Source organism: Micromys minutus (genome assembly GCF_963924665.1).
Source record: "Micromys minutus genome assembly, chromosome: 19".
NCBI lineage: Eukaryota > Metazoa > Chordata > Mammalia > Rodentia > Muridae > Micromys > Micromys minutus.
Window position 1 is genome coordinate 36,618,411 of NC_137954.1, and position 21,491 is coordinate 36,639,901.

The window sequence follows — 21,491 nt, forward strand, 5'->3', positions numbered from 1 at the left end:
TCCCAACAGTTGGACTTTGTCTTTTATGGCAGATGAAAGATTTCATGTCAAATCACCACCTGGTGAGAGCTGCAGGGAGCAGTGAGAATCAGACCACTGAGCTGCTAAAACAGACTGAGCCCCAAGCCCTGGAGGGGTCCAGAGCCAGTATCTCAGGCTTCCTAACCACCCCACGTCACTGTTAGAATGATGTACCTAAAGTGGGTTACATTTGCATGTGGTGACCCAATGTTCTGACCCCTGGCAGGACGCATCTCTCACCACCCGGCACCCCTTGCAAGCTCTCTTCATCTGGGCCATTCTTCAGAACAAGAAGGAACTTTCCAAGGTCATTTGGGAGCAGGTAAATAAATGTTCAGGCCCATACTGATTTGGGGACAAATTCATGCTGTGGTATAGAAGTCTGGTCTAACCTATACTCATAGGCCTAATCATTAGAATTTGGGGCATCTGGTGCCCAGGACCATGACTGTGCCCCTGTTTGCATGTCCCTGGGGGTGTCCCTAGGATGGGTGATCCTCAGAAAGGAGTCATGTAATGGTTGTTTAGTATTCCTCTGCTCCCCAGGTGTCTGTACACAATTTTCCCCAAGTATAAGAAGTATATTGAAATTTTACTTAAGAAATTAATTTCTAAGCTCTTACCTCACTTGCACAGGCTGTAGGTTTGATTCCCCAGCACTGAATAATAATATTAAAATAAATATAATAATTTCTAGCTTTATTTCATTATGGACCAGGAGGTAATGGGGGCTGTTAAAATTCTGCTTTGAAGTATTTATTGAGAATTTTCTTGGTAGTTTGCAACATCCCTGTTTATTTAAATGAATTTGTGGACAGCATACTTCTGTCTCCACTTCAGCCCTTGGCTGCTGGATTCACAGGATCTTAGATGATGGCTCAGTCCCTCTTATTCTCTTTCTCCCTGTATCCTGGCTGTTAATGATAATATTGAGATAGTGGGTCGGCCAGTCTTCCTGCTGCTAGAGGATTAATACCTTGCAATATTTATCCAAGTATCATATTTTAATATGCTGACTCCACATACAAGAGCACGAAGAGTTAGTTTGTTGAGGTCCTTGTCTGCTCCAAGCTCATTACAGACTTGACTGTGAATAGTAGACTTTGCCGTTTCCTGCTTGTCTACACTTTTCAAAAGTTAAGGTTGTTGTTGGCACCTCAAGAGATTACAAATTAACCAACATCTTCCAACCCTGTCCCACAAAAGACCAAAGGCTGTACCCTGGCAGCCTTGGGGGCCAGCAAGCTTCTGAAGACCTTGGCCAAAGTTAAGAATGACATTAATGCTGCCGGGGAGTCGGAGGAACTGGCTAATGAGTATGAGACCCGAGCAGTGGGTAAGTGCACTGTAGTGTTGCCAGAATATCTTGCATAGAGAGGGCTTGGGAGAGAAAGGGTGGAGTGGGCGGTAGGAGGGGCTGTTTTAGGTAAGGAGAGGTAGAGGATCGGAGAGGGGAGGGGGCATGCCATGTGTTGAAGGCAGCTGAATTCCATAAGCACCTACTAACACTCTCTGTATTAAAGGGCCCCACCGACTATGTGTGTCTGAAGAAACATCCATGTAGTAAAATGCTCTTGCTTGGACAGCTTTCTCTGTATCTCTGTCCGCCTGAATCCTCATGCCCAATCTGTTTAAGTTTTGACTGGGGATAGGCAGGCCACATCTCATATCTGCCAGCTAAGCCCAGCTCTCTTCTCCCTGATGATACAGAGTTGTTCACTGAGTGTTACAGCAGCGATGAAGATTTGGCAGAGCAGCTACTGGTCTATTCCTGCGAAGCCTGGGGTGGGAGCAACTGTCTGGAGCTGGCAGTGGAGGCTACAGACCAACATTTCATTGCTCAGCCTGGGGTCCAGGTAAGAAAAAGCCAGGCCCTGAAAAATGTATCCAGGAATGGGCTATCAGAAAATGGGCATTAAGAATATAACATAAAGAGTCCATTTTTCTCATCATGTATAAAAAATCATTGAGGGTGTATCTGGGTGACAATGTGAAAGAGGATGACACATAAGCTTTTGTGGAAACTCTTATCTCAAGAGATGGTACAGGAATGCATCAGTCAACTTCCCATACTGTAGTAAAATGCCCGAGGCGATCAACATAAAAAGAGGAAAGGTTTTAGTTTATGATTGGTTGTTCCCATTGCTTCTGGGTTCATGATAAGGCAAGACATTATGGCAAGAGCATATGGAAGAGGTAGACACTTACCTCATGACAGCCAGGAAACAAACAATGAGAAAGAGGAAAAACTAAAGTCCCTTCAATGGTGTAACCCTCAATGATCTAAAACCTTCCCCTAGGCTTCAGCCCCTTAAAGACTGAAGTTCCTTCCAAAGTGCTGTACTGGAAACTGTCTTTAGGGTATGGACCTTTGGAAAATATTTAAGAGCCAAACCACAGTGTGATGCCTACTTTAATTGTCAACCTGATATACTGTAGAATCCACATAGGAAGAGTCTCAGGGAAGGAGGTTGGTTGGTTCAGTGTGTCTGTGGGCTGTTTGACTGTCTTGATTGTCTTAGTTGGTGCGGGAAGACTCAGCCCACGATGGGTGGCGCTAGTCCCTAGTTTTGGACCCTGGGCTGTATGATAATAGAGAAAGGTAGCTGAACACAAAGCTTGGATTCACTTCTCTGCTTTAGACTTGCTGCCTCTAGTTCCTGCACTGACTTTCCTGCTGTGATGGACCATGACATGGAGCCAAGAGATAAAATGAGCCCCATTTTTCCAAAGATGCTTTCTGTCAGGATATTTTATCACAGTGACAAAAATAAAACTAAGACACATGGCAAGGAGAAAGATTTGTTTGGGCTTCTACAAAGCAAATAGTACATTATAAAGCAATCTTTGGGACCCCTGCTTTGGTCTTGGTCTACTGAAGTAGATGTGAGATGATGAACCTCAGTCTCTCATCTGTGAAGTGGGCATAGTTGTCTATATTAGTTATCTTTCTGTTTATATTAGTTATCTTAAGTTTTCTGACAGGGGCAACTTAAGGAAAGACAGATGTAGTTGGGCTTACAGTTTTAGCCCAATGCTGTAGAGTTCATCATGGTGGTTACATTTCTCACTTCGCTAGATAGGAAAGCAGAAAATGGGACTAGAGACTGGGTTAGGCTGTTACTCTAAGAGGCGTACTCTCAGTGGGCCTACTTCCACCAGCCAGATAGGAGAATCTTCCCCAAAACAACATCACCAGCTAGGTATTCAAGTCTAGGAGCCTGTTCAAGCAGCAGTAAAGGTGGTTGTCTGAGAGTTGCTATGGTGATGCCATGTGATTCCATAAGAAAGGGAAGGTCAGCAGAGTCAGCTGCTTCCACCGCAGTCACTCTGAGTGATGGAGAAACCATGAGATGGGTGAAGCTCAAGTTTAGCAGGCAGCAGCTTCTGTCTGTGGAAGCAGGGAGAGGGCTGCAGACGAGTCGTGCTGGTCATGCGTTGTATCTGCACCGTGCATGTGGAAGTGAGCACAGTTCATGTTATTTTGAGGACTCAGTGTTCAGAGAGGTCCTGGAATTCTTTTCCATGCTTGCTTGCTAGGAGGTTGTAGCTCTAACCCTCTGAGGATTGCCTCCTACTTCACACTTTGCATTATGCCAGTAAACAGCCTTCAGATGAGGAGGTGTTAGTGTAAGCGGTTTGCTCTGGAGGTGAGCTGGAGGTGGCTAGTGGGTAGGAAGGAGAAGACGTGTGATAAGAGAGGAGGTGTCCCTGGGAGTTCTTGGGTACTCTGTAGAGTCCCGGGGTGTTTACAACTGCCACATACTACTTGCTGGGTGCTCTTTCTGGGGTCCAGCTTTTTCCTCCTCGGCGAGCACTGATTTGTGGAGCAGCCCCAAGAGGACATAGCAGGGCCCACAAGAGAAGCACTTGGCGCTTGTCATCCTTCTAATAGAAGAGGAGGTGGATAGCTGTGGCCATAGCACGGGTCTCAGTCTCTTAGAGGACCTCAGCTCTGCCATGTTCATGCTAAACCCTCTTTGGTTGGCTTTCCGCCTCAGCTGTGAAGCTTGTTTGTTTGTTTGTTTGTTTTGGTGTAGTCAGGCCCTGGTCTATCTTCCGGTCTCCACCATTTTGGAAGCTTTCTGCTCTGCCTTTTGGGGGCTGGTGTGGAGAGTTGGGGGTTGACTGTGCATTCCATCTTGCTTTTTCTTCAGCCTTTCTTCTCCTGACTTCCTTTCAGCTTCCAAATAAAAGCTCCCCACTCTGGGAGCTCTGGGGACTTAGCAGACAGCACCGCTGGCCCTGCCTTTGAACTTAGCATCTCAAAAGAGGAGGGGGCTTGAAACATGCTTGTTTAAGCTGTAAGCTTACACAGATAAAAACTATAATAGTTAAAAAATTCATAGGGTTAGTGAATTTTCACTCACATAAAGCTCTTTTAAAGCTCATAGAACTGAACTCAGAAAAAAGAATTAAAAATAAAACAGAATTTTAAGTTGTTTCTTCATGCCTTAAAATCCAGACAGTATCCGAAAGAGTAAAGACAGGAATGTAGGGGTTAGGTATTTTGGGAGTGTGCAAGGCTGAGGAGAAGGGTCTCATCATGTACCCCATATACCTACATCAATAAGGACTTATGCTCTCCGTCTTCGCTTCCTTCTAGAATTTCCTCTCTAAGCAGTGGTATGGAGAGATTTCCCGAGACACAAAGAACTGGAAGATTATCCTCTGTCTATTCCTCATCCCCCTGGTGGGCTGCGGCCTCGTATCATTTAGGTGCGGACTGGGGCAGCCAATCTTGTGTGTGAGCATCTGTGTGTGTTTGAGCATTTGTGTAAGTGGAATGTTCACTGTGGCACCTGTGTACTTAGTCCGGCATCTTCCCCGGCTTTCCCTGGGTTGGGTTCCAAGCAGGTGGTCCTGAGGTTGTATTCAGTATCTGTAGATGAATTTGGATTCTCTGATCACAAAAGGGGGAGGGTGCTGAGTTTTGGATGGGTCAGCCTTGGGATCCAGTTTTGTCCTGTCCCTTGTCTGTGGTGGGAATCAAGCCATGGTCCTCTCTCCCTCCCCCCTCTCTTTTTGTCCCTCTTGGTCTCTCTGTCTCTCTCTGTGTGTGTGCATGTTCAAGTGCATGTGTGAATGAGTATGAGTGACTGTGTGTATGCACATGTATGAATATGTGTGCATGTTAACACATGTCTATGGGAGTATGCATGTGCCTTTGAGATGTGTATTTGTGACTGTGTCAGTGTGTATAAATATATCTGAGCGTGTGAGAGAGTGTATGTGTGTGTCAGCGTGTACCAGTATACGTGAATATATGTGAGTGGTGACACTCCTCTGCCTCGGACTCTGTCTAGGAAGAAGCCCATTGACAAGCACAAGAAGCTGCTCTGGTACTACGTGGCCTTCTTCACTTCGCCCTTCGTGGTCTTCTCCTGGAACGTGGTCTTCTACATCGCCTTCCTCCTGCTGTTTGCCTACGTGCTGCTCATGGACTTCCACTCAGTGCCACACACCCCTGAGCTGATTCTTTACGCTCTGGTCTTCGTCCTCTTCTGTGATGAAGTGAGGCAGGTAGGCAAGTACAGCACCTCTCTTCGCAGGGAGACGTGAATAAATATCTGCTCACCCCAGACGGGACACTGATTCCACACAAGGCTAGTTTATGGAGCTGGTGAGTTTATTGGGGTACCTGACAATAGAGTGGGTGACCCAAAGGCATCTACATCATCAAACGACTCATAAAAGCCGAGTCTCAGGAGTTCAAAGCCCAATTTGTGAACAAATTTCTCCATCGAAGGGTCCCCTGTTCCCAGGGATGGCTGATGATGCAGTTTCCTGGGATGTGCATATTTTTGGATCTTTGCTTCACCACTGAAACTAAAGTTTACCCCCCTGCCCCAGAGAGCTGGTGCTTACTGAGGTAGCAGATGTTGAAGGAGGTGTTGTCCTGACCCACAGTGGAAAATGCCTCAGCAAGTCCTTTCAGATTCATCTGTCACTTTCTTGTCCCTTCTGGACCTGAACCTTGAAATACACTTATTTAGCAAGTATTTGCTAGGTACACAACTCATAGGGTGTTTACAGTTTACAAAGTACAAGGCCCAGTGGTGGAAGAGATTTAAAGGGGAAATATGCTGCCTTTGCCCTTGTAGGGTCCCCTCTAGTCTAAGAAACTGAATTGGCTCATGTTGTCATGCCAACTCTCTCTGATAGACCTTTATGTGCAGTCTCCAGGACTCGGGTTGCAAGGGATTCTGGGATCCTGTCTGTCTATTCTTAGCATGGGCGTGTCTTAATCAATTAATGGTGTCTGCTGTGGATGTGAGGGCTGGGAGGGGTTTTGGTCCCGGTGCCCTATGTGCCTGTCTTCATGACTAGAAGGTAAGTGATGTGGAAGACATCAGTGGAGGTAGAGAAAGAACGCCCCAAAACACACAGGATGGCTCAAGTACTGACTATAGTCCAGGAAGGCAGAAGTCTGGCGTGAAGGTGCAGGCTGGGTTGATCCCATACAGAACCGTGAAGGGGACTGTTCTGCTATGCTGTTCCCCGGCTTCTGAAAGTTTTCTGGCCATCTTTGCCATTCTGCGTCTGGCGGATGTGACACTCTGACCCCCGGGCCTCATGTCCATATGGTGCCCTCCCCATGTGCAGGTGTGTCCTAATTTCTCTGTTTCCTGGGGACAGCAGTCATGTTGGATCAGGACTCCATCTCGACCTGTCAGCTCCCTGCAGTGACCTGATTTCCCAACAAGGTCACATTCCCAGGCAGAGGGTTGAGGACTTAAGTCTAAAGGTACAGCATTTCTCCCTGTGGCCAGCCTTTACTTCCAAGTTCCCCTCTGACACACCACGAGTCACTTGACTCACACCGATGGAGATTAACTCATGAGGATTGGGTGGAGATGGGTGAAAGGGACAGAGAAGGAGAGAGGCAGGGACGGGGAGGTAAAAGCCAGCAGGCGTTGCAAATATGCGGTGTGCAACAATCCGGTTTCTTTGTTCTCCCCTTTCCGGATGCATTTTCTCTTGAAGAGAAAGCAGAAACCTGGATCAGGTTGTCTCTTCTTGGACTGACCCCATCAGGGAGTCGTCTGAGCTCCCTAGGTCCGGACACAAGCTCTGGTGTGTCACGGAACAACATCAAACAGGCTGATGCGCTTTAGATGTTCATTTGCTGTGCGCATCTGCAGCCAGAGCAGCTATTGTCACGTGGCTGAGAACTCGCGTTCCTAATACGGGAAGGGACAAGGAGGGTGCTCATAAGTCACTCCTGAGGATCACCGTGGTTATTATGGGACAACTGAGGCCAAAGATGAGGAGACACACACAGGCCCTCACTTTCTTCTGAGCAGAGAAACCCAGGTGGCCTTTCTGATGGCAGACCCCAATTCTGAGTCTGTTCTTGAGGAATCTGCCGCCAGAGGGCGCTGTTTCCCTTTGTTTCTGCGAACCAGTCTTTGGATTATTCAGCTGGGTGGTCTCAGTCACAGAAAGGCTCTGCAGGCCTGTGCAATGCTAATAGACCAGACTCACTCACAGTTGTTAGGGGAAACCCCTAAACAAGACATCGTTTTAGATTGTGCCTGGGACTCAGAAACCCGTGCAACCGGTGAGGAGTCACGGCCCTTGCCCAGAGGGAGGATGCTCACAGCTAATTTGGGATTACTGACCTCACCAGTCCCTGTGCAGATACAGTTGTTAACTGGCTCCTAGTGAAACTAAGCAGACACTGTGTATGTTTGTTTATAATGTGGTAACTTCCACCCCGCCTTCTCAGAGCTCCCTCAGTCCCAAGCCATCACCATGGGGAAGACATGGTGACCACATCCTGGTATTTCGTGAATGCAGCTTAACTTTTGCACTTTCCCCCTTAGACAAGAGGCTTCCCTTCCTTAAAAACAAAACAATCAAAAAAAAAAAAAAAAAAAAAAAAAAAAAAAAAAAAAAGAATTTGTAGTGGCATTCTTGTGGCCCAGGGCTCATTGGTCTATTATTCTCATGATACGGTCAGGCTCCTGAAGTCACTCGGGCGAGGACGGGTACAGATCAGTGTGTACCAGCCTCCCAGCAGGAAAGGACAGGAGAACAGGTGGGCAGGGCCTGTGCCAGCCACTCTCGCCTTCGGAGGATCAGCACTGCCTGGATAAATGGATGCTCCTGTGTCCTCCGCAGGGTCCTAACCTCGAGCCTGTCTCCTCACAGTGGAACAGGGTCTGACCCAGGCTGCCCAGACCCGGGGGACTTTACTGTCCCACTGTGATCTGGCAACATTCTCCCCTCTTTGGCTACTAAAGCTGTGTGTCCTGCACCCCACCTTGCAGGATTTCAGTGGATATAAGAAACTCACTCTTCCCAGGATGGGCATCTAAGCCGTTTAGGCTTTGGGGTCAGAGACAAAGAAGGCCATAGGATATACGAGTCACACATAGACTCCGTGGGTGAGTTCATGGGAAGACATAGGCATCGGTATGTCATGACAATCAGTTTCAACCTTGCTGAACCGACCTTCCCCTGCTTTCAGCTGCTCCTGGAGTCTGCCTCTCAGGCTCCTAGTAGGCAGATTCTGAACAAGTAGGCAAATGAAAAGGCTAGAACAGCTAAGATGGTGTTCTTCAAAACCAGTGTATGGAGCCTGTCTTAGTTAGGGTTTCATTGCTGTGACGTGCTGGTCAGACTCCATGACCAAGGCAACTCTTATAAGGACAACATTTAGTTGGGGCTGGCTTACAGGTTCAGAGGTTCAGTCTATTAGCATAAAGACAGGAGCATGGCAGTGTCCAGGCAGACACGGTGCGGGAGGAGCTGAGAGTTCTACATCTTCATCTGAAAGCAGATAAGAGGCTTCCACATGGTTCTGAGGAGAGTCTCATTTCTCACCCTCACAGTGACACACTTCCTCCAACAAGGCCACACCTTCTAATAGTGCCACTCCCTGGATCAAGCGTATTCAAATCACCACAGAGCCCAATTAATAGTCTTTCTTCCCTGTATACGCTTTTAAAAGAGATTTCACTAATCAAGTTGTTCTGCTGTGAGCACCAGAAATAATAATATATTTCTGGGAAACACAGAACTCTATGGGACTGACATCAGGATGACACTTAGTAACTGTGCAGGGCACAGTCTACACTGCTGTCCATGGTCACCTGGATGTCCCATGTTTTCCCACACAGGTCACATTGATTCCTGTGGCTTCGTTTTTAAGAACTAGAAGAACATAGCTCCCTTTCTTGGCTCTGATGGCTACCCAAGTCTAAGAGAGCAGCTATCTTTCTGGTCCCCTTGGATCAGTGGGGTTCTGGTAGGGCTCATTTGACACAAACAGCCTCAGAAATGTTCTGGGAGAAACTAGGTGGACACTTACAAGTCTGGAAGAGACTGGTGTCCCTGATGCCCATTGCTCTGTCTGTCCCTTCTTGCTGCAGTGGTACATGAATGGAGTGAATTATTTCACAGACCTATGGAACGTTATGGACACACTGGGACTCTTCTACTTCATAGCTGGCATTGTTTTCCGGTAAGAGGCTCATGCCACCTTCCCAACTTCAGGCACTTTGGCACAAAAGACGGAGAAAATAAAATCTGGGACATCTCAAGTCCATGGATAGGCCTGTTCTATAATGTCCATCCCCAAGGGAGGTGATCATAAGACCCCGTTGCCTCTGCCTTGTGGTGGCACAACTTGGCCACCATTAAGTTTCTTCTCATTCTGGGTTCTTTACAATTTCCATTTTTGGTTTTCAGACAGGTGTTGTGGGGGCATAATTATGATCCAAAGAGAGGTCACTGGGGCTGTTTAGTGTCTTCCAAATGTTAGTTTATTTTGGCCCACTTAATTGAAGGTCACGTGACCTTGGCCAGCATGCTGGCCCCACAGCCACTTTTCCAGATACCAGTGTATCCCTCCAACCTCAGAACCAAAGTGTGTGAGAAGACAACTAAGTCTAACATGATCACCAAAGGCCCAAAAGTGAGGTGCAGAGGTGGCTCAGGCAGCAAAGTGCCTGTCACAACGACAGTATGAGAACTGTGTTCACACCCACAGAACTTTGGTAAAATTGGGGGGATAGCAGCACCCACCACTTCCCAAACCAGGGCTGGGGCAATACAGGCAGGTTAGGGGGCTTACTGGCTGAATAAGTGAGCTCTGGGTCCAGTTCAGGACCCTGACTCAAGAATGAAGACAGAAAGCAATGGAGTTAGACACCTGATGTCTGCCTCCAGCCTTCACAAACACGTGTGCATCTGTATACAAGAATACACACAGGGGCACACACATTCGACTTGGAAATGTTGTGTCCTGTCCCACAAACTCTCCTTTTCTCTCCACAGGCTCCACTCTTCTAATAAAAGCTCTTTGTACTCTGGGCGAGTCATTTTCTGTCTGGATTACATTATATTCACTCTAAGGCTCATCCACATTTTCACCGTTAGCAGGAACTTGGGACCCAAGATTATAATGCTCCAGCGGATGGTAAGAGCCAGCAACATAGGCCACTTCTGGGGGAGATCGTGGGGAAGAGGGCTCTGACGAACCAGCAGTGTCTACACACCCTGCTGACACCAAGTTGATGGGGCTTCCTGAGAGTTCACACTTTTCAGCATGCTTCCATTTGAGCTAAACAGCTTGCTCAGTGTGTGTGTGTGTGTGTGTGTGTGTGTGTGTGTGTGTAGCTTCCATGTCCTTATTATGGATGGGGTAGTTTTAGTTCAAGAAGGTGGGTCAGGAGTCAGATGCCTAGAGATGACAGGATCCTGAATGCCACACCCTGTGTGTGAGAGAAAGACCACAGGTTTGTTTTATATACAGGCCAGGAGGAAATTGCAAGCTGGGGATGTTGCTCCACAGAGCTGGTTCCGTCTGGAAATCAGATGGGCCACTGGATGAGCTCATGTGGACACCCCTTTCCAACCCTGAGATTGAGTGTGTGGTTTTGATTCAAAGCATATCTGAGGAATCCAGTCACCATGACGTCAAGCTGTGTGTGCAAAACACAGCAGGAAAAAAAAAGAGGTGAATTGTCTGAGTTTTCCAAGGGATGCTTTTGTTTTCCTAAGAAGTAATTCTGCAGAAATAATTTGAGGGTTGAAAGCAGGCAAGCACCACCAGGTGTGGCTGGAGAGAGTTCCTCCCAAACTGAAACCCTCTGCGTTTTGAGCTGGGCCCTCATTCACAAGCTTGCTGCTTGAAGTTCAACAAGCAAAGGGGCAGGAATTGGGTTTTATTCTGGAGGAAAGATATCTCCATACCAAAAGCTGATGGTGATCTATTTCTACATTAGTGCTAGGAGCTGGGGAGGTAGCTCAGTGGTGGTGCACTTGCCTGGATAGTACAAGACTTAACCCCAGCAGTGCCATCTGTCAGTCAATGTAAGATAAATTAGTGAGTGGCCAGGCAACTGGATGGCTTAAATTTTCTGGCTCCTGGAACCTCTCTCTCTGCCTGTCTCTGTGGCTGGTTGGGAAGGGTCAGGCTTCGTAGCCAGCCACTGTGGGTGTGTGACTAACTGTTCCAATCTTCTCCCTTGGCAGCTGATCGACGTTTTCTTCTTCCTGTTTCTCTTTGCTGTGTGGATGGTGGCCTTCGGCGTGGCCAGACAGGGGATCCTTAGGCAAAATGAACAGCGCTGGAGGTGGATCTTCCGCTCTGTCATCTATGAACCCTACCTGGCCATGTTTGGCCAGGTGCCCAGTGATGTGGATAGTAAGCTGTGCTCTGCTTGAGTAGAGGTGGCCCTGGTGGTGACATTCTGACCTCTGATCCTTTCTTCTGCCTCTTTCTCTATCTCTCTCTGTCTCTCTCTGTCTCTCTCTGTCTCTCTCTGTCTCTCTCTCTCTCTCTCTCTCTCTCTCTCTCTCTCTTTCTCTCTCTCTCTCTGCTTCGAAATAATATCTTACGTTGTCCCCATTTCAATTTTAAGTCTTTTGATGTTAGTTATCAGTATTCTTTTGAGACAAGACCTCTAGCCCAGGCTAGCCTCAATTTCCCTAGGTAGTCAATCCCCAGTCCCCCTACCTCTGCCTGGTTAATGTGGTGCTGACGGTTGGACCCAGGGTTTTCTGCACATTAGGCAAGCAGGCTACCAACGGAGCCACATCCCAAGTTTTGCAAAATGTGATGATGCTAAGTTGCAGCTATGATGCCGGGGTAGAATGGGACGTCCTTGCTGGTTCATACAGGAGTGCTGTGAGCTGTACTTCCCTATAGAGCATATGGGAGATTGACATTCAAACCTTTGGTTGACGCTTCCATCACTAGCCCATTTCCCAGCAGTCTGTGAAGTGAGACCAATGGTGGCATGGTGGCTCTGCTGTACCCAAACTCGGGCTGTAAAGATCACAGGGCATAAGCAAATTCAAGTTTTGGGTGGACTGTGTGGAAGAACTTCTGGATGCTGGCAGTAGTTCTGACTTCTCATCTCCCATCCTGCCAGCATAAACTATACCAACAGATAGTTTCCTTGAACCAGGGCTGGGTTGGCAGGTGTCACCCAGTCCCTATGGTTTTCCCTCCATCAGCATCTGCTCCTCAGGTGAAGGCTTTTTCAACTCTTTTTTAAAAGATTTATTTATTATATAGGTATATGAGTAGCTGTCTTCAGACCCACCAGAAGAGGGCATCAGATCTCATTACAGATGGTTGTGAGCCACCATGTGGTTGCTGGGAATTGAACTCAGGACCTCTGGAAGTGCAGTCAACATTCTTAACTGCTGAGCCATCTCTCCAGCCCCTCTTTCAACTCTTATAAACAGGTCTTTTCCGTGCAGGGTGGAGAGGTCCTCAGGACCCTCTTGTTGGTTTTGTGATGCAGCTCATTTGAGGATTGCTCTTTATGCTGGTGGGTTGAGTCCCATGAAGGAGCAGCACGTGGAGGTGGTTGGAGGCAGGGGAGGGAGGGACCGGGGCAGGCAGGCATGGTACACATATATCATCTGAGTTCTTTTACATGCTACCTGGCAGGGCAGTTTCTTTCAGTAGAGTGTGTTCCTGATGTCAGCACCAAGATCAGGGGCTCTGGCTGGGTGCCTCTCCTCAGAGCCAGACACCCTGTCTGTGGCCTTCTCTGAATTTGTAGAGGTGCATATTGGCTAGTTCAAGTTACAGGTCCTCACCATCCTTGTAGTGTAGCTTCCTCCAAGGGCTGTGCTGGGCTCTTCTCACCAGGGCCACAGTGATAGACATCAGAACCCTTTTGTGACCCTCTACCCCAGTGCTGGGGGGACTTGCTAGGCAAGTGCTTCACCAGTGAGCTACACCCCCTACCCGAGTCATGCCTGAGCTTTGATGTCCTTGATAGACCTGTATTACTTTCATCTGTCGCTATGACAAAAAAAAAAAAAAAAAAACAAAAAACAAAAAAACAAAAAAACAAAAAAACCCATAGAAACGAATTAAGGAGGGAAGGGTTTGTTTCGGCTCACACTTCCACAGTTCTGGGGTAGAGTCCATCATGACAGGGAAGGCATGGTGGCAGTAAGGTAAGGTAGCTTGTGTGAGGCGAGCACATTTACAGTCAAGAAGCGGAGAGAAAGGGGGGCAGAGACAGATAATCAGACAGACAGATAGAGAGGAATGTTAATGCTCAGTTCACTTTCTCCTTTGTATTCAGCCCAGGACCCTAGCCCATGGGAAGGAGCTGCCTATACTAAAGGTTGAAAAAAAAAAAAAAAAAAACACCTTCCCAGACATGCTCAGAATCATGTCTCCTAGGTGACTCCAAATCCCATCAAGCTGGCAACCAAGATGAGTGCACAATACCTGCTTTGACACTGCCCCTAGATGCTAGAGCTCACCTGCTTTGGTTGGTTTCCCAATCCCATGACTTCCTGTGTGGAACATTCTTCTCACTAGTACTCTGGCCGCTAAGCACACTCTCCTCGTATCCTCTTTATCCTTTAGATGCATGCAGCAGCCACAGCCCTCCTTTGGTGAAGAGTCACTTTCTGATACACTCCTCTAACAGTGCCCTTGGCTTTCATTATGAACACAGTGATCCAGTCATGCAGCACCACCCGATTTACTCTCGCTGCCCTCTGTCTTCCTCCCATGGGGCCCTGGCTTGTGCTGTTGCCACTGCTTTGAGCACCTGTCCCTTTCATGGTTGTCACTCACTCTGTTCATTTCAGAGGTGGCTTCTCTGTGGGAAAGAGAAGATCACAGACCCAATACATCTTGCCTACTTCCTTTTGGGACTTTGAGCAGGTTGAATCTTTAAGCTGACTGAGGAGGTTGGGTGCTTCTTGGAGCACAGAACACACCCTCTGTTCTTTTTTATGTTGCTGTGATAAGATAAAAGGAAATACTTCTAACTCATAATTCATCACTGAGGGATACCAGGGCCAGGAGCTTGAGGCAGGAACCTGGAGGTGGGGCTCACAGAATGATGCTCGCTAGCTATCTCACTGGCTAGGTCTTACCCCTACCCCCTTCCAACTGCCTAGGCATGATACCCCCATAGTGAGCTTGGCCCTCCCACATAAATCAAGATAATCTCTCCCAAACATGCCCATACTATTCTTGGCAACCCCTCCATTGAGACTCCCTCAGATGACTCTAGGCTTTGTCAAGTTGAGAACTGAAGCTAACTAGAACACCCTCTTTCTTGATCTTGATATTAAGGAAGTCCCTATTTCCCAGTGGAACCACTCAATAAACTGTTTGATGAGCAGAAAACTCTAATCCCACACCCTCCTGGGCTGCCATGGTTCTTGCTTTTCTATAGGGGGCCTCACTGGCTTCTTGGTTCTGTGCACACAGGTACCACATATGACTTCTCCCACTGCACCTTCTCGGGAAATGAATCCAAGCCACTGTGCGTGGAGTTAGATGAGCACAGCCTGCCCCGCTTCCCTGAGTGGATCACCATCCCATTGGTGTGCATCTACATGCTCTCTACCAACATCCTTCTGGTCAACCTTCTGGTCGCCATGTTTGGGTATGTCCGCGTCATACACTCATGGGCTTTTAGTATGGGTTGTGCCTATGCAACAGACAAGCAGAAAGCATGTGGGCCGAGGTAATGTCTACCTTGAGGAACTGAGAGAAGAGGCTATTGGGAGCCTGGTGGTTTCAGTGGTTGGAGACCTTAAAGAGACTGTGCTAATAAACCACAAGGACAGGCTATCCTTTGACTGATTTGTCACAGACAAGCAGTGTGACCAGCTCCATTAAATCTATGTCCTAGTGTTGAGCACCATGCCACACTTCTCCAGGGGACAACCCAACTAATTGCTTTTCTTGTTGCTGTGGCAAAAACACCTAACAAAATCGATGAGAAGAAGGATGAATTTATTTTGCTTGTAGCTTATGAGGTAGAGTCTATTGTGGTGGGAAGTCGTGGGGGTCGGGGTGGGTCACATTGTGTTTGCAGTCAGGGAGCAGAGAGTATGAATGTTGTTGCTCATCCTACTTTCTCTTCTTCCTCTTTTAGTACCCCAACCTGTGAATTAGCCCTTCTCATGTTCAGGCCTTCTTCCCCCACCACTGTTACATCACTCAGTAACCATTGTCATAGACCCTCCTAGACCTGTGTCTCCTACGTGACTCCAAAGCCTGTCCAAGTTGACAATGTTAGCCCAATGGCTGCAGTGCAAATGATCCCTGAGGTTCCTTGTTTTTGTTCTTAAGACAAACACATGCAAAAGAATATGCGATAACCAATCACACCTCAGCTATAGAATCTAAAAGTCAAAGGTCCCAGGAGCCATCCACCCAGAACTCAGAAGAAGCAGATATCAGAGGTTGCTGATGGCACAATTTGGTCCCAGCTTTTACTGGGAGACACTTGGCAAGCTGCTCATGAAGCCTCTCACAGGTTTGCTTCCATGGGTTTACAGAGTTTCATCTTGTCCAAGCTGCCTGCACGTTGTTCAGCTGCAGAAAGTTTCTCATTTTCACGTCATTTCTTGGAAGCGTGAATGAGAGCCGAAGTGATCCAGGACAATCAGAATGACCTCAGTGTAGGGACTTGTTGATGATTCCCTGTGTCACAACGAATGATTTAATAATCTGCTTGACTGTTCCGCAACTTACATATTTGGTCACAACCCAAACACCTGTTGTAATGTAAAGTTTGCCTTTGAATGGCAATGGATGATGGGGAAGATTCACAATCCACGGATCGCTCATCTGGTCCTGATGGCTTGGTGTGGTGCAATATCTTTCTGATAGTTCTGAGGTTAGTCTGCAGAGGACAATGTTACTCTGCTTGCCATAGCACAAGCTGATTTTCTGTTTGAAGAACAATGCTACCTACGGCTCTTAGTGTAAAGACCTCACAGGTAGTTCAGTAGCTTCTAGAATCTTCTTGAGAAGATGTGTAGCTGTTTTCATAGCCATCTCGGTGCATGCTTTTGGATCATCTGCAAGATATGGTGGGAACAAGCTGAATAGCCATCTGCTAATTCTTCTTGATTCTTGTGTACAGGAGACCGATAAGTTAGGAAGACTTAGTTCTATGGCACCCAGCATAGTTGCAGAATTCTTGTGAAAAGGAAATAAGAGGTTAGGAATGTCAGGGTAATGCTGTTTAAACAGCCACGTGCTGAAAATGACATCCAGAGCCATACAAAGAGACAACACGGAGTTAATGACCAATAGTGTTTCCAAGATTACACACAGCCAGCCCACTACCGTGGGCATGGCCAGATGCTAGCAGAGCACCAGGAAGCTCAGAGGGAAACTCGATCACCAAGTACATCTGCAGAAGTTGTGGTTTGAATGTGAACTGTCCTGAAGCTCAACTACCAATTGGTGGTGCTGTTCTGGGAAGCTATGGAACATTTAGTAAGGAAGGGCCTGGCTGAAACTGAGTTCCTGGGGTCTCAGGCCTCAGCTCTTCTTCTGGTGCCAGTTTCTCTCTCTCCCTTATATCCTCTTTCTTACATGCCCTCTTTCTTGATCCTCTGAGATGTGAGCAAGCCCCCAAGGCTCCAGCTGTTCCAGCTGCTAGCTGCTCACACAGCCATGGCTTTCCTACCATGATGAGCTAGCTGGTCAGCGTCTCCTCAGACCATGAGTCAGAGTGAGCCTTCCCTCCCTGAGCTTGCTTCTTGTCAGATCACAGGGATCAGAACAAGGGCCAGCACCAGCCTGTCCATAGCACTAAGTTGTTGGAGGTCTCAGAGTCTTTGTGCTATGAACTGTCATGGCAGCTGCATGCCATGGAAGGACCCTATCAGCATTACCACCTGACGTCTGTGTTGTGATCAGGAAATGAGGGAATCCAATCTGTGCTGAAACTTTCCTGCTAGATAAAGATAAACAGGCAGCAAAGACCTGGGTCTGTGTTCATGACTCTGTGTGTGTGTGTTCAGGTTACCTCGGTGTCTTCCTGGCGGACTCTTTAAATCCCATTAGCCACTTCACCACTTAGGGATGCAATGTGATTGTTCTTATTGCCTTCTTCCTGGGGCTCCTCTTCCAGCATCCCTGGCTTACCCTCCTTTGAGTGATTCAAACTTGGAGTTTGAGGGCAGCTGAGACCCTACTATGATCTGTGAGCCAGTTCTTCACATGCCGTTTATGATGCATGCTAAGATATTCAGAGATGGATTGCTCCCCAAGAAAATAGCGCAGTGCTAACACCCCTGTCTGATGCCTCACCACAGTACTTAGTGCAAAGCTTATATACCCACAATAGTGATGTCATTAGTTGCATTGCAAATGTGTCTGTGGGGATGGTCCCATAGCATCAGGAGCTGACTAGATGGAATTCCACAGCAAAGCAAGAGGCACTCACAAAATCCACAATGTTTGCACTGAGATCATCTACCCTAGTGTCAGGGAAGGACCCCAGAATCAGTAAGTGATTCTGGCTCCCTTTGACATGTACAGGTGTTGGTCCCTGAGTTAGGCAGGTACCTCTGAGAGGGATTCACTGACCACTAGAATTGTCTAGATTCTAAGAGTCACCTTCTCATACCCTAGGGATGATGCGAATTTCTTACCAATATGTAGAAAAGTAGACAGGACACAGTATTCCCCAGCCACAGACTAAAAGTTTGGTGTGATGTCACTGGTCTGAGGCAAGCTATTTATTGAAAAAGAGTTTAAATTTAAAAAAGACAACAGTTAACTATACCGATGGTAACAAATATTTGTGGAGCTTCCCTCACCCCTACCCAAGTTCACTGTGTGTGCCCTATCACCTAATTATCATATGGGGGCCCAGCCCTCTTGTGACTTTACAGTGGAGAGACAGGGACAGGTCCATTTCCTGATGTGAATGAAAGAAATAGCATCTCAAATATAGTGCCACATATTACAATAAAATGAAAGTAACCATCACATCAGGGCTAGTGGAATGGTCCTTAAGCTCTTCTACTTGAGAGGCTGAGGCAGGAGGATTTCAAATTCAAGTCCCATGTGTGGTCCAGTCTATGCTGCATAACTCTACAGCAGCATCATGTACTAAACTGAGTTGTTATCTAAAAGCAGGTAAATGAAATCACAGTGCCTTTGCCATTGTTGTCGGTTCTGGGCGTGTTCCTTTCCATATCTCCCATGTCATGATCATTACAACTTTTGTCTTTTGTCAGGGGAAGCCTTGCAGATCTTCTCTGCTCTATCTCTAAGCCCCCTTCACACCTTCCTGTCCCTCATTTTGAAAACAATGTACATGGCTATCGTTTCTTTTTCTTCAGCTTGCCATTCAGTCGCTTAGCGGGTGTTATTCTGGTCTGAACTGACACATCACACTATGCCGGTTTATGCTTAAGGTGTAATGTTTGACTGTACATACATGATGTGTAACAGTCAAACTGCAAATGGCATCTCCATCTTCTCAGACCCCTTCTTTGTGCTGGAAGCCTTAGGCTCCTCTAGTTATTTTACTCTAAATATTTATTTCATTTTAAACAATCTGTCTGTGTATATATCTGGTGTGTGTGTGTGTGTGTGTGTGTGTGTGTGTGTATTGGGGGGAAGGGATGGCATGAGCAGGTACTCACCAAGGCCAGAAGAAAGGACCTAATTCCTTATAGCTGGAGTTACGGGCCGTGAGCTGCCTAAAGTGGATGATGGAGTGTGATCTTGAGTCCCCTCTAAGAGCAGTATATGCTTTTAAACACTGAGCCATCTCTTCAAAAGGGGACTAGGAAACAGCAAACATTTAAACATACATACTGGGAAACTCATAGCTCAAGAGCCAGGGCTACCCCTAGGCACAGAAGCAGTTCTGAGTAGATATTATACTGCTGTGCTTGGGAATGAGGGGCCACTGGTCTTTAAGACACTCTGAAGGAGTTACTTAGGTAAAAGTCTAGCTGTAGGATTGAGAGATGGCTCAGTGTCTGTAAGATGCTCTCACAGTGAACCAGGATTCACTTCTCATCACCCACATGGTGGCTCCCACCTGTCTGTAGCTCCTGCTCTTGGAAGTCCAATGCCCTCTTCTGGCCACTGTGGGCGCCTGCACACAAACTTATGGTGCACATAAATTCATGCAGGCTCACATGCATATGCTTGAAATAAAAATAAGTAAATCCTTGAAAAGGGAATCTAGCTGAGAAGTCTATTTGGATTTTAATTTATTCTAAAACCTGCTGTTGTTTACATATCTATTTTTTTTATAGTTTTTTTTCAGACTGTGTATTTTGACTTGATCACTCCATTTTGAGTTTTACTACCAAAGCTTTTCATTACTTAGGGTTTTTTTAAGTCATTAAAACATCTGTTGTACAACTCCCCCACCCCCATTATCTTTACACAAAACCTTCCTGGCATTTTGTGTATATTTGATTGTATGAAGAAGCCCAGGGCTCATCTTGTGATTCTTCTTCTTCTTCTTCTTCCTCTTCTTCTTCTCCTTCTTCTTCTTCTTCTTCTTCTTCTTCTTCTTCTTCTTCTTCTTCTTCTTCTTCTTCTTCTTCTTCTTTTCTTTTGAAAAAAGAATCTCATGACTCTCTGTGGAATTATTTAAGAGGAATCAAATTAATATTCTCCATAACAGTGGCTTATTTGCTGTGTTCAGGTATCTGTAGTTACCAATAGATGTCTGTGGTTCTTTTTGCGTGGGACTTGCAGGGTTTTTATTATTTCCAGCCATTTAGGGTCGTGAGCAAGATTTCTCCCTATGCTTTTGGTCTTTTTGTTGTTGTTTGTTTGTTTGTTTTACAGTGACTACTTTTATACTATGATTTTTAAAGGTTCATTTATTGACTGTGTAACAAGTCTTTGTAACGGTCTCCCTTATCTTTATTATCTTGAGGATGGTTCCCTCTCCCCAACTCCATATTTTTAGTGTTACAGTTTTACTAGAAAAGGATGTTCAGTGTTCCAGAAGACTCCCCTGTAACCACTGAAATATTTCCCTTTTGGTCTGGAGTTCTGATGCATCACACAAGCAATGGATTGCAGCTGTGTTGTTAACGTCCCACCGCCCTTCTCTGTGGTTGTGGCATATCATCCCTTTAATACTTGAACTTCTGGGTTTCATCTGCGCCCAAGACTATCTGAATTTCAAACATCTGTTGCGGGCTAGCAACATCTCCAGTCTCAGCAAGTTTCTTCCTCCAGGGGGCATCTGCTTCCTCCCCTCTCCTCCTCAGCTCTGCAGAGGGCACTCAGTTGGTCCTATGAGATGGCTGTCACTGCTGTTGCCCACTGAGATATTGGCAAGGACAATAACCTTCTAACAGGGTACCAGAGGTTCAGTGTGAAGGGACAGGCTTAATGGTTTCTTAGAGGAGGTACAGATGGGCAGATGACCATCTGGAAGACTTTGAACACTGTCTGAGTGGGTGCGGGTGAGCCTAATCCTGTGGCTTGTCACTGTGCCTGTGTTACTGAGAGGCATTTTCACAAAACAGTCATAGAAAGCTTTTCTCTGCAGAATCTAGTCTCTTCTCCATGGAAGTTAAGACTAACTTTGAAAGACTATAAAACTTAAGAGAACTATGGAGGTATCTCAGGTGGTAACATGCTTGCTATGCAAGCATGAAGTCACGTGTTTAAGACCCATAATCTACATGAGTTGCAGGCAGGTCAGTCAAAACAAAAAGGTGGACACTGCCCAAGGAACAACACACACACACACACACACACACACACACACACACACACGGGCATGCATGCACATACATGAATACATGCAATTAATTTTGATAAATCAACTTGATGCTATGTTCAGTTATCAGCCTCTCATGGAGAACACGCATATCTATTGGGCTGAATCTGGAGGTGGTTTAAAGGAAAATGGACAATCTGGAAGCTGCTGTCATGCAGCAAAGCTGGGCCTTCGTATTTCGGTACTGGTGCTCAGTGATCACTAGCTCCTCAAGCCTTGGGAGGTAGACGTAGGTTTTCACCAGTTACCAGGAGTGCTGCTCTCGGGTTCATCTTGCCCATGAGGTGCAGAAGAAATGGCTGTTCTGACAGGAGCAGCCTTGAAGTCTGGTTCTGCTAAGGAAGAAGCAAAACTGTGATTGGCAGGCACTAACTAAGTACTTCTGAGGCAGGGATTGCAGGCCTTCCCCCAGAAGGACCTTCGGCTAAATGGACTAAGAAATGCGAT

At 46.7% G+C, this 21,491-nt stretch overlaps 1 protein-coding gene across 1 annotated transcript in view; it reads left to right on the forward strand.

Moving 5' to 3' along the window:
• The window catches only part of TRPM8 (transient receptor potential cation channel subfamily M member 8), a gene marked incomplete at both ends in the record, with an annotated part of 66,307 nt that overhangs the window by 31,117 nt on the left and 13,699 nt on the right, over positions 1–21,491 (forward strand). Inside the window, 9 exons of the mRNA XM_080932952.1 lie at positions 248–343; positions 1,228–1,357; positions 1,732–1,877; positions 4,628–4,740; positions 5,328–5,544; positions 9,402–9,493; positions 10,309–10,450; positions 11,509–11,680; positions 14,735–14,912. Coding sequence (XP_080789078.1) covers positions 248–343; positions 1,228–1,357; positions 1,732–1,877; positions 4,628–4,740; positions 5,328–5,544; positions 9,402–9,493; positions 10,309–10,450; positions 11,509–11,680; positions 14,735–14,912 — 1,286 coding nt within the window. The remainder of the gene's footprint in view (positions 1–247; positions 344–1,227; positions 1,358–1,731; positions 1,878–4,627; positions 4,741–5,327; positions 5,545–9,401; positions 9,494–10,308; positions 10,451–11,508; positions 11,681–14,734; positions 14,913–21,491) is intronic.